A 12,143-nucleotide genomic window follows, 5' to 3' on the forward strand; every position below is an offset into this window, starting at 1 on the left:
AGTCTTATCCTTTAACACAAACGTAACAGGAGGGTCCATCTCTTCTGTGTCAATCATATTCACAGCTCTGTGGGAAAGGCGAATGCAAATTCCCCAAGAGAACTAGCAAAAGTGCCATGATGTGCGCTGGCGCTGGGCCACCTCATGCGAGCCTCTGTGACTTACTAGGGGTACAAAAATAGACTGATATTTAGAAATAAAGCAAGATCTGCCTGGTGCTAATTTCACAGTTAAAAATAAAAATCTGCCGCAAAAAGTGTGGTACTGTAGCATTGATCGTGTTGGTGATGCAGTAATACACAATTAAGTGACTTATTCAACCAGTCCCGAAGCAACCGATTGCCACGCAACCTTCTGCATCGGGGCTTATTGAATAAACCCCAAGATTACAAGTGGAAGATGATTACTGATTAAATTTGAACATTTTTGCAGAGTTCTCTTTGCATGGGAAAAAAGGCAGAGATAAGGTTCTTCCTTACTTGCAAACTCAACTCACAATGATAAAAGAAATGGGAGTCACGAAATAAGGTTAAAAACGGGGACAAGCTGAAACTCCAGCAAATTACTTGATATGTTGCTGGTGTTTTCGCAGGCCCATTAACTTCAGGTTTTCCTGTCATTTTGTTGTGCTCTGTGTCTCTGAATATGAACCAAACATGTATTGGTGTACACAACAGTTAAGAGAAATTTGTAGTAAATATGGAGCAAATTCTTTGCTTTTAAGATAGCAACTAAAAATACCACTTTTGATGCATTTGCAACTCAGACAGGTCTGCAACCCTGTCCCTCCCCACTATCGCTTAGCATAGTGGTGCGCAAACTGGGACGAGATTACCGTGCTGTGGGAGCTGCAGGGCCTCTGTAAACAATACTTTCCTTGATTCGGCCGGCATCTGGAGACGCGTCGCCATGGCAACGTGGCGTCAAATGATGTCGAGGGGTCATGTGACGTCACGTTGCTATGGCAACGGGACGTCATAACGCCCAGACGCCAGGAATCAAGGTAAGGAGGAAGAGGGAGGATGGTGCACAGAGAGGAGGACATCTGGCAGGGGGGCGCAGGGAAAAAGTTTGCGCCCCCCTGGCTTAGCATACAATACTTCCACTGCCGCCAGGGATTCTGGGTAATGACATGCAAATGTTGTTAAGATAGAATCTTAGATACTTTTTACCGCCGGTTATTTGGTTAGTCTTCAAAGTATATCAAACTTCTAAAGAAATGCACCATTTTTATCAAAGAAAAATAATCCCCTTGAAAGCACTGGTTTTGCTATAGTCTTACAGTTTTACAGTCGGCTTTAGTAAATGACCCCTGAAGCTACAGTATCAAGAAAGCTGCCACCATCTAATAAAACAATGGTGTTTTTTTCCACTGGTCTAGTAAAAAGTTTGCACCAATGCGTGATGTAAATTGCTTTAAAATTATGCTGAAGCTGCTGAAGATTTTGTGATGGTAATAAACAGCTATAAAAGCCTGGATAAATGCTGTCTCTAGCGAATGTGTAATTTACACCAGGAGGCTGATACAGTTGGATGTGTAAAAGGCCTTACTAATTATTACTGCGGTAAAATGAGAGTTGCACTGATTAGCAGATTATGTCATTTCGTTCAGTCCCGTGTTGTTGTTTTTTTAATATCTTATTTTGTGCTTGCTGCATTGATTATGCCATGTAATGCTGTTATGCTACTTAATGAATTGCCCTTGAATAATCTGAAGAAATGTGGGTTTTTTTGCGACTATTAATCCTCCTTCATCCCCTCAAAATAATTCAGTTAGTGAACCACATTTTGCAATAAAAATGTGTTGTGGACGACTAACAAGTTATTTCCTTCCCAGAAGTACAAAAGGGATATATCACTGTTAATGATTCCAGAAATGCTCTGCAGGCCTCCCTAGCTGTAGAAAAACGAAGAAATCAATAAAAATGATTTGTGGATGAATTAATTGCATGTTGTAACTGATAGATATGTATTCTTGTTTTAATATGATAAGAGACTCAAAGGGGGTCAGTCAAAGTTTATATAGTGCTATATATCAATGTCTCCTGGCAACAAACGGGGGCTCCAAAGACTAGGTTAAAGTGCCAAGTTTATCATAATGAAAAACCCCACTTGTGCAGCCAGGGTTTGATAAAGTGTGCGTGCTACCGGTGCCGGCGATGGGGGGAGAGCCATGGCGGCTTTAGGTGGCCTGGCCGGTCGATGCTGAACGTTTGATCCTACAAAAAGTCGTACCCAACTTCCGTGTTAGGCCGCCAGGGCCTCTGTGTACAACAGGTGCCCCTCTCTCGCCAAACTCCCTCCCCGGAGCACCTGTCTGGCGATGGAAGTTGCGCCCATCCAGTAGTCAGGTCAAATGTGTGCATCCGGCCGCGGCGCCCCAGCTCCCCTCCACGCGCAGGGGTCCTTCATCAGCAGAGGCCAACCTGTGGTACAGTTATTAGGGGGAGAGGTTAGTGAGGAGTGAGTGAAAGAGAGAAATGGCATAGTGAGTGAGATATAGGGCAAAGTGAGAGATGGGGCAGAGTGAAAGAGAGGGGGTGAGTGAAGGGGAGAGGGGAAAGAGAGGTGGTGTAAGGTAAAAGTGAGGGGGTACTCGCAGTGTCGCCGGCAGGAAGGGCCCCGGCAAAGCTCTTGGCGACCCTACTTGCAACAGTATTATAACAGTGAGACTATGATAAACAGTCTACATGTTTTATTCTGTCGCATTCCACCTAAGTGTACTGATTTAGCAGGCACTGTACTTATGTCCTGTACCTATTTAAACCAGGTGTATGTATGTCCTGTACCTATTGTAACTATTTCTCCCTGCATGTGAGGGCTGAGGACTCGTAGCGCTCCACTGCCGACCTCCTGTTCGATTAAACTTTGAACCTTCAGCTAGTTACAACATCCATTAAATTAACAAATGATTTTATCAATAATCAGTGGCTTATAGGGAAGTTATCATATTCTATCTTTTTGTATCTATATACAGTATTAGTCTAAAATCCAGAACAACACGTGTTCAATTAGTTAAATGATACATACAATAAATTGCATGTATGTTCATAGGAGGTGCAACGTAAGCTCCTGTATTCCATATGGACAGAGGAACTAAAGTATACCTATTTTTATGTGCCCCGTGTTGGAGGATTTGCTATTGATAGTTTACATTGACAAGTCTTATCTCTTACTCTTCCGATAAACTTCAGTACATTCTTTAAATCACAATGCCCCTAAAAATACAAAGTGATGAGTGGAATTGACAGCCAGGATATAGGCACCTTAAAATATCATACATTGTCATGTTCTTTAGCATCTAGTACTTCATTTTGAAGCAGATCTGTCAGTCTGATCTAGTTACACAACCAGAGATGCCCAAATATGTTCCAGCTCAGTTTCCGACAGTTACGTCAATTGTTTTAAAAAAGGAAACTGAGCACTTGCAGAAAGTCTATTCAAATTATATTTTGAATAATGACAAAAAAAAGGAAGAAATGTAGCAGATATTATTACACCCTTTAACGCTAGGCTTTGCCATTATGCTTAATCGATATTTAACATTACGGTAACGTATGCGCCTTTGAGGACAAAAAAGGGCAGCACGCAATCCCATAGCAAGTGTATCACTCACATATTTGTAGAATGAGAGGAGGGGGGTAGAGTATGTGAGTGAGAGAAGGGGAGGGAGAGAGGAAGAGTAAGACAGAAGAGTGAGTGAAAGATGGGGGGAGTGTGAGAAGTGGGGAGGAATTGGAGGGTGTGAGAGAGCAAAGAGGTGAGAAATAGAGGGGCCTCGCAAGGCCGCTGACAGGGAGGGCCCCAGTGGAAAATCTAGTCCTGGGCCCCGGGAAAGCTGTTGGCAGCCTGCAAGATCATCCAGGACACCAATTAAGCCACAGCTAGTAATGCTTTAAAGTATTAAGGTAGCAATTTCAGGAAATTCAATTCTTCACTACCACTTTTAATACTTATTTCATAAGTAATATTTAATTGTTTTGCAAATGTAGTCTGAAATGCCAAGCTGCAAAAGAACAACACCAATTTTATAATGTTCAGTGGCTAATGCTCTTGTTAAGGTTCAGTTAGAAGATCCTAACCTTGGATGTCGCTTGTGGGGTCCTGCAAGGCTCTGTTCTTGGGCTTCTACTCTTTTCAGTCTTCATTAATGATCTACCTACAGCTTGTAAGGAAGCTTCAATACACATGTAAGCGGATGACACAATCCTATATGCACACAGCCATAGTCTTACTGAACTTGGACAAGTACTTCAATCAGATTTTTCAAGACTTGAATAACGGATTTCCCAAAACACATTGTTTTTAAACACTAGAAAAATTGCAACGAAGGTATTTGGGATGAAGATTACATTTCTAAACGTACAAATGACAGCGCTACAGATCAGAACCAACTCAACACCATTCTTGCCCCTGTCACTAGTTTTAAATATCTGGGCATGTGGCTTAACTCCCATGTAACATTTGGGTTGCATGTTGATACTCTAACATCCAAAACCTACGGTATGCCAAGCTAGGTGTACTTTATAGGAACAAATCCTCCCTAAGCCCACTTGTCAGAAAGCGCATTGCACAAAAGATGCTAATGCCAATTGTAGACTATAGGGACATAGTATATGGTACTGCACCCCAAACTAACCTTAGCAAACTTGAAACCCTCTACAACTTAATATGCCCCTTTTCCCTATAATGTAACTACAACTAACATCACTGTGAAATGCTCTAAGAACTAGATTAGCTATCCCTTAATTCCAGACACAGAGTAAATTGTTCCTGTCTTGCCTTCAAATACTTTCTTGGCAAGCTACCCGGCTATCTGAACAAACTCCTCAGACCTATCACACACAGCACTTATCACCTGAGGTTCCAACTAAAGACTGTTCATGGTTCCAAGGTTCAACTAGGAATCCTGTCGCTCCTCCTTCTCTTACCGTGCACCTCATGACTGGAACAATCTACCAGAGACTCTCAAAACCAATAATTTAACTAATTTCAAGACTTCAGCTGTCTCACATTTTTATCTTGTCTGTTACATACGCCCATAATCATATGTTATCTCTAACTGCCCTGAAAATGTATGCAAATTGAATGTATAACCTCTGTTGATTTAATGTGACCATATATTGTCATCATAACTGTGCCCAGGACATACTTAAAAACAAGAGGTAACTCTCAATGTATTATTTCCTGGTAAAATATTTGATAAATAAATAATAACCAATGAATTAAGACACAGTTCCAAAGCTGCAGTGACCATGTATTAACCAGAGCAAATACTGAAGTCATTACAAATAGCTGCAGGTTTGAGTCTTCCCAAACATACATTTCTCCAAAGTAAAAAGCTGCAAGATGGACAATGAAGTACAGTATTTGATCACATTAAAAAGAGGAAAGTAAAGTAATTTTGTTCCTACCAACGAGTAGCCTACCGTAGTATGCGAGCAATGTAATGTAAGGTTTACCATGCTTTAGTTAAATATGTTTGATATTACAGTGCTGTGACTGCTGTCTGTGCCTCATTCAGGGATTGTGATTCAGTGGGGTAGAAGCTTGATCCGTGCACTCAGGGACTTTCATTGTTGGACCTAATGAATTCATTTTACTGCTGTCGGGTTTGCGGCCATACGATTCTTAGTTTATGTTGCTGTTAATTATACCAGCTTCTCCAGCACAACCCAAAAGCAAGAGAAATAAATGCATGCAAGTAAAAACAAACCATTTCACACAATCTGTAATACAGTGGAGTGTGTCACACAGTTGATTTTGAATAAAGAAAAACACACAGGCTACCCTGTACCCCCATCGGCATTATTGAAAAATCCCATAACTTCCCTTCAAAGAGCCAGAAATGTGTTTCCCGTCCTGGGCTGTCCCTGCCTGACTAGCACCTCTTACTTGTTGTTAGCCTAGGGGCAAATCATGCTGGTAGAATGGGAATGGAAATGATTGTGTTTGCACAGAATGAGCTGGAGAACAAGAGGGGTTTAACACATGTGCATGTGTTTATTATCTGTTATTCATCACAGAACCCATTTACGACATGTGCTGCCCCTAATTATTGGTGCAAAGGGATTAGAGCCATTGTATGCAAGCTTCACCCACTCTCTGGAGAACCGCTCCAGGGCCAGAATGACAAGAAATCAGCAGCACAATGTGTAAGCCTATTTTCTGCAGCCTACACTCCAATAGAAAAGGAAAATCAGGAGCACAATATCTGTCCAACTGGTTTTGGGATTCTTTATATTCCACATTTAATGTAATCATGCTCTGCATTTAATTGGACAAACACATAGTTTATTTATATTATTTTCTCAAGACTCGGGGCACGCATACCACAATCCCAGTGTTCACTTGAAACGTAATCCCATTATAATAATATGATCTAAAATACAGCTGTCTCATTTGATGAGATATACTCGACTTTTTTTAAATAAATTATTTTAGAGGAATATTGGAATAAAGTAAAACAATCCCCCCAAAATGAGGTCACTTTCAACAAAGGTAGTGAATATTTTCTGAAGGTGATAGAGCACCTTCAAATTAATTTGAGGCAGTACCGCTCTGCTGGCTCTGCATATTCTAGAAGGGGACTGTTTCTTGAACCCGGGATCCTAATCTTTTATCTTTTATGACTGACAAAATGGCATGTTTCTAAGTGCCACTTGACATATACAATGATAATGGGCACATTTTCAGTGTATCTCCCTTTTAGGGTTGCCAGGTGGCTTCTCCAAAAATACTGGACACAATGGTGAAAGGGGCGACGCACTCGAGACACACACACACACACCTCTCACCTCTCCATGCTGTTTCCTTCTCTCCTTGGCCCCACCCCCAGACTCCTGACACCTCCTCCTGATTGGCTGCTGCTGGGTAATGTAGCCAATCAGGATGAAGGAAGCTCCCCAGCCACCTAGCATCAGCCCTGCTCTCTCCCTGCTTAGGGAAATCCCACGTCCCCCCAAGCCGTTCAGGTCACTAGTGCCCAGAGAGGTGATACCGGACACATACATGTCCAGTATTACCTCTTATTTTTTACTGGACAGTGTCCAAATACAGGACAGTTCAATATTGGACACCTGGAAACCCTACTCTGTTTCCTTATTATTTCCCTTCACACATTTTCTTAATCACTACTTTCATTTCCTTTTGGGAACTGTTTATTTTCCATAGGTTTCCCTTTATTTTTGATTCCTCGCACATCTGCCTTGTGTCCAAAGAAAATGGTGGGGTTTCTGTCCGACTTCCTTTCCTTAGCAATACTGGACGGTAGAAATGTTGTACCTTTTAATTAATGGGTGGGCTTTGTTTCTAGTAATACAGGAATATTCACATCCTAATACTTATGTCATATTAATAACAACATTCCGCCATGATGATGAATAATCAGCCTAGAGTGCAGGAAACAGGAATCAGTTTTAAAAAGTGCTTCATATGTGAGTGTGTGGGCGAGTATTGTATGTTGCAAAGTATTTTGGAGAGAATTGTGTGTGTCGGAGAGTGAGAAAGTAGTGGATGAATGTGTGAGACAATGGTATGAAAGTGTGTAGCAGTGAAATTGTTTGTGCGCACTCTGGTGGCTTCTGTTGGCTTAAGTAGCAGTGAGGAAGAGTGACGTGGAAACTGGGTTAAGCAGAACGATTACGAGCGTGATCTGGATCATGTTTAATTGTTGAGCATAATTATTGCTAATTTATTTAGAATCACATTGCCATCATCCAAAGCCTTTGAAATCAGCTCCACAACCTACCCATGTTTAGATAAATAACCCACATGATGAAGAAAGAGGTTATCCTTGGTACTTGTGGATCAGAAGGTGTGGATTTTACAAACTACTCCTGGAAACGTTTTCCTGGCATCCTTTTTCCGTTTTGCTCACCAATTGGATGCTTCTGGTGTTTACTTTGCCTAACAAAAGATCTATAGTTATTAACGCTATATTCTGCTGGTAATGTTTGTGTAATTGTGTTTGATGACACAGATATTTGCAAACCAACCATTGTTGTCACCCTGATATTCCCTAAAAATTAAGAATGAATTCATTGTGGGATGTTTTATTTAAACAAAAGCCTCATAATCCAACACAATCGGCAACTTTTATTATAATTTCTAATTTATATGAGCATAATAAAATCATATTTCAACAATCACAACTGGGAGGCAAATCCTTATATGGGTCTTTTTCACCATCTGGGGAGCTATTGCTGGAGGCTCAAAGCCCTGAATGATCATTACCAGGCACTTTATGGCTTTGCTAGAGGCGATGTTTACATTGGCCTTAATTGTGTTTGTTAATTGTATTGTTTTTACAGGCAGCATGGCATGGCACCTTTTATACAATGGGACAATTCATTTGAGCTACAGCATAACACCCCACGCTCAACAAAGAGCACTGTTTGTACAAAGTCCCTTTCCATTTCTACAAAACAGAATTACCAATGTACGATGCATTGGAACATTTGCACATAACACAAAACACACATATTACTTCCCTGGACCGTTTCTTTTTGGTGTTACATTTGCAAGTTTTCATCTCCCCTTTTCTTCCTATGGTAATATCTTTCTAGTGGATTAAAGCATATATCCATGAAAGACTCCAGAAACTGTTGCGGTACGGAATAAATTAAACTCACAGTCTATTTAGGACTAACGGCAGTGTCGTTGTTTATATGTTGCATGTTAACAACTGTTTTGTTATGAAGACTGAACATACTTCCTCTAGAAAATAAATATCACAATGCTGAAATGTAAACAGGAAACAATTGTTTCAAGAAAAGCAAAATGTATTTTAGTGAGCACAGGCCACCTAACTAGGGTTGAGCAGTGCAGAGGTGACATTATACTACTGGTTTTATAAAGCCCTGCAGATGCTGTAACCCAGCTATTTATTTCTCGTACATGTGTCTGATTTAGGATTCAAAGGAGTCTGTATAACAATACAAAGCAGAAAATAATCATGTGGCCGTTCGGGCAAGGCACGTTTTTCACAGGCAAAGCAAGGACATTACAGGAGCAAGTTTTTAACTCGTTGTGTCTCCTGTTAACTCCTTCATACAGTATCTCTCTTTCCTGTTAGCCTTTCATCTCTACCTCTTACTAACCTCTTGTCTCTGTCTCCTGTTAACGTCTGTATCACTCTCTTGTTAACCCCCTTATCTCTCTGCCTCCTGGAAGCACCTTTGTGTTCTTAATAATAATAATAACTTTATATAATTTAGCACTTTTCTCCCAATGGGACTCAAAGCGTTTCATGATTACAGTATAGTGAGCGGTGCGCAGCACACAGGAATGTTTGCAGGCACGAGTGCCTGCCCCGTAGAGCTTACACTCTATGTTTTTGCTGCCCGTTGCACAGGGGGATAAAGTGACGTCCAAGGTCACAAGTAGCTGACACCGGGAATTGAACCAGGCTCCCCTGATTCACACTCAGCGTCATTGTTTTCAGTGTCTTTGCTCACTGAGACGCTCCTTCAGCCCTTAATATATTAAATACATTATATTTCCCACTCTCTCCTGTTAGCACCTCGATCATTTATTTTTTTAACCTCTTCATTCCTTGACTGTAATTATTTTGCCTCTGTCTCTTTTTTTCCTCTCTGAGGCCCAGATCCACAATAGGGTGCTAAGCTTTAACACACCCCTCCCGTTGAAATGAACGGGAGTAAAGGCGTGGCAAAGTTTAGCACCCTTTTGTGGATCTGGCCCTGAGATCTCTTTCTCTGGTGCTCCCTGTCTCCTCACAGCAGGACCGGGAGAGATGAAGGGTAGACAGGAGGCTGAGGGTGAAGGCTGTGAGTTTCCGTAGTGGCAGGCAGGACAGCGATCTGCCTACTGTTCTCCATGTAACACTCATCATTCTCTCCAATACCTTGTATCTGCCCTCACGCCCCTCCCCTGCTGCCTGTTTTCCAGAATATACCTGGGATTCCTCCTGACTTGACACATTCTTTAAAAGAGGGATATTTGTAAGAATGTAGCAGGGTTGGGACATTTGTCAGCATTGGACACTGAAAACTTTTGTTTATATAATCTCCCTGTGGATGAGTCATATTTGATGCATATTATTAGCCAATGATTTGTGTCACCTCGACGCTATTGAAGCTTTGACACTAACAAAATGATAAACAAAGTACATGAGCCCTATTCAATACCTATATCCCTGTGCCGTAGACGTTTTTATTCCTATCCATTTGAATGGAGCTGACCTGTTCTCCTGCACCATGAAGCAGCTTCTCAGTACATTGAATAGGTTCCCATGTTTAATACATTCCCTTACCTGAGATGGGACCTGTAATGGGAAGCGTGGTCTTAGTATAAGATTACCGACGACATCAATCGGTAGCACTCAATGAAGGACTCTTGAAAGGTTTGAAAGCTTGGAACATATCACCTACTTGTTATTCCAATAAAAGGTATCATACCACCTACTCCCACTGTCTTCTTTGTTACTACTGTACATGGATGAAAGGACCAACACAGCAACCCACCCTTCTTTCTTTAACATTAGGTGCAGATTTTGGATTATTTGTACCCGGCAAAACATTTGAATACATGTTAGAGGGGGTGAAACAACATGTTTATCATGTGTTTTTTTTTTTTCTCCGCGCAGTAAAATTTCCTGGTATCCGGACGTACGTGGACCCACATACATATGAAGACCCAAACCAGGCTGTTCATGAATTTGCAAAGGAGCTGGACTCTGCCTGCATATCCATTGACACAGTTATTGGAGCAGGTAACATAAACATCATGCTAGCCAGACCTGTGTGCAGCACCAATAAGCCCATAGCAAGAATGCACGGGTAACCTTGCTCTTCTCCCACCTCCTTTATGCTGCACCCACATTCTTCTCTTTATTAATGAAAGTGTAGCTCCAGTTTTGCACCAGGGAAGAATCTTTCATTCACACTTGTATTACTCCACATTTATTTGTAAAAGTCCCATTACTTTTGTAGGAGTTTTAATGGTCTCTTCCATGCAGCACAACTCCAAACGATTGTCTTTAAATTAACCTTGTTATCTTCATGTTTTGCTGTGATAAGACAATATTTAGTTGGTCTCGAAACAAAATAAAAAGACCTGGGCACAAAGCATTTAATATTTATTTCCTGGTACAACACTTCTGCAGTACTGGGCTGTGTAACATAAGCGTCAGAATTTTCAAATACAACATTTTTTGTTTTGTAAATGCGCCAGAAACATATTTCCCAGTCATTCAGTACTGACGCCTCACATTTTATAGGGCAGAAAAATGATTGGGACGAAAGTAACTATTGGTAAGAAAGGGAACCGCATTAACAGTCGTTGAATTGACTTTTAAAACATTGTACAATTCTGCTCTTGCGTGACATTTTTATCCATGCTCCTTTAATGTCATCCCACAAGAGTGCACTGTTCTCCATCATCTTTTAGGAAGCAACTGAAATGTTATGTGATTTTAGGAGTAATATATGAGGAAGATATGGATTTGGATAAACCACTAAAGCATCCACGTTATACAATGTTGTATATACTGTATTTCTTCTCATTTCTACTCCATGATTTAAAAAAAAGCATAGCTTAATATATTATATTATAAGTAGGGAGTATCATCTAAATTATTTTATATGCCTAAAATAACATCATTCATCATTAATAACACAATTAGAATTGAGAGATGCAATAAAGTACTGTATATAAAAAGGATAACAATGTAGAGAAGTTTTTGTTTATGACAAACTCAGATTATTCTAAAGACCATTAATCGAAAAATCGTATAGATGAAGGTGTGAAAAGCCACATTTAAGCACTTTGCGTATGGTGTTTTGTATAATAAATGTATTTCTGGCTTTATGGCACATCTTAACTTGCCGTTGCACAAATCAATGTAACATTGATCAGGCTGGGCAGGGAAAGGATCCGAAATCCGAACTTCACTTCAAGTTCAAAATGTGTGCAGAAGTTTGAGTCGAACTACAGTACGTGACAAACGTTTTGAATCCCAATGAAACCCCGAGAAAAGTTGTCGTCCTCTGATTATTTTTTTCTGTTTTTTTGTTTTTGTTTTATAAACTAGGTGAACTTTTGAGTTCGCGAACAACTTCAAAAAATGTTGTCCAAAAAAACTGCTGATTATGAGTTTTTTTTCCATTCATTCGAACTAA

General features: G+C 40.5%; 1 protein-coding gene across 2 annotated transcripts in view; it reads left to right on the forward strand.

Moving 5' to 3' along the window:
- EPHA3 (EPH receptor A3) overlaps positions 1–12,143 on the forward strand; it is a 276,157-nt gene that overhangs the window by 231,521 nt on the left and 32,493 nt on the right. For both annotated transcript variants that reach the window (XM_075594016.1, XM_075594015.1), the window contains exon 10: positions 10,610–10,735. In XM_075594016.1, the coding sequence (XP_075450131.1) occupies positions 10,610–10,735 (126 nt within the window). The remainder of the gene's footprint in view (positions 1–10,609; positions 10,736–12,143) is intronic.

The sequence above is a fragment of the Ascaphus truei genome, chromosome 3, assembly GCF_040206685.1.
Source record: "Ascaphus truei isolate aAscTru1 chromosome 3, aAscTru1.hap1, whole genome shotgun sequence".
Taxonomy (NCBI): Eukaryota; Metazoa; Chordata; class Amphibia; order Anura; family Ascaphidae; genus Ascaphus; species Ascaphus truei.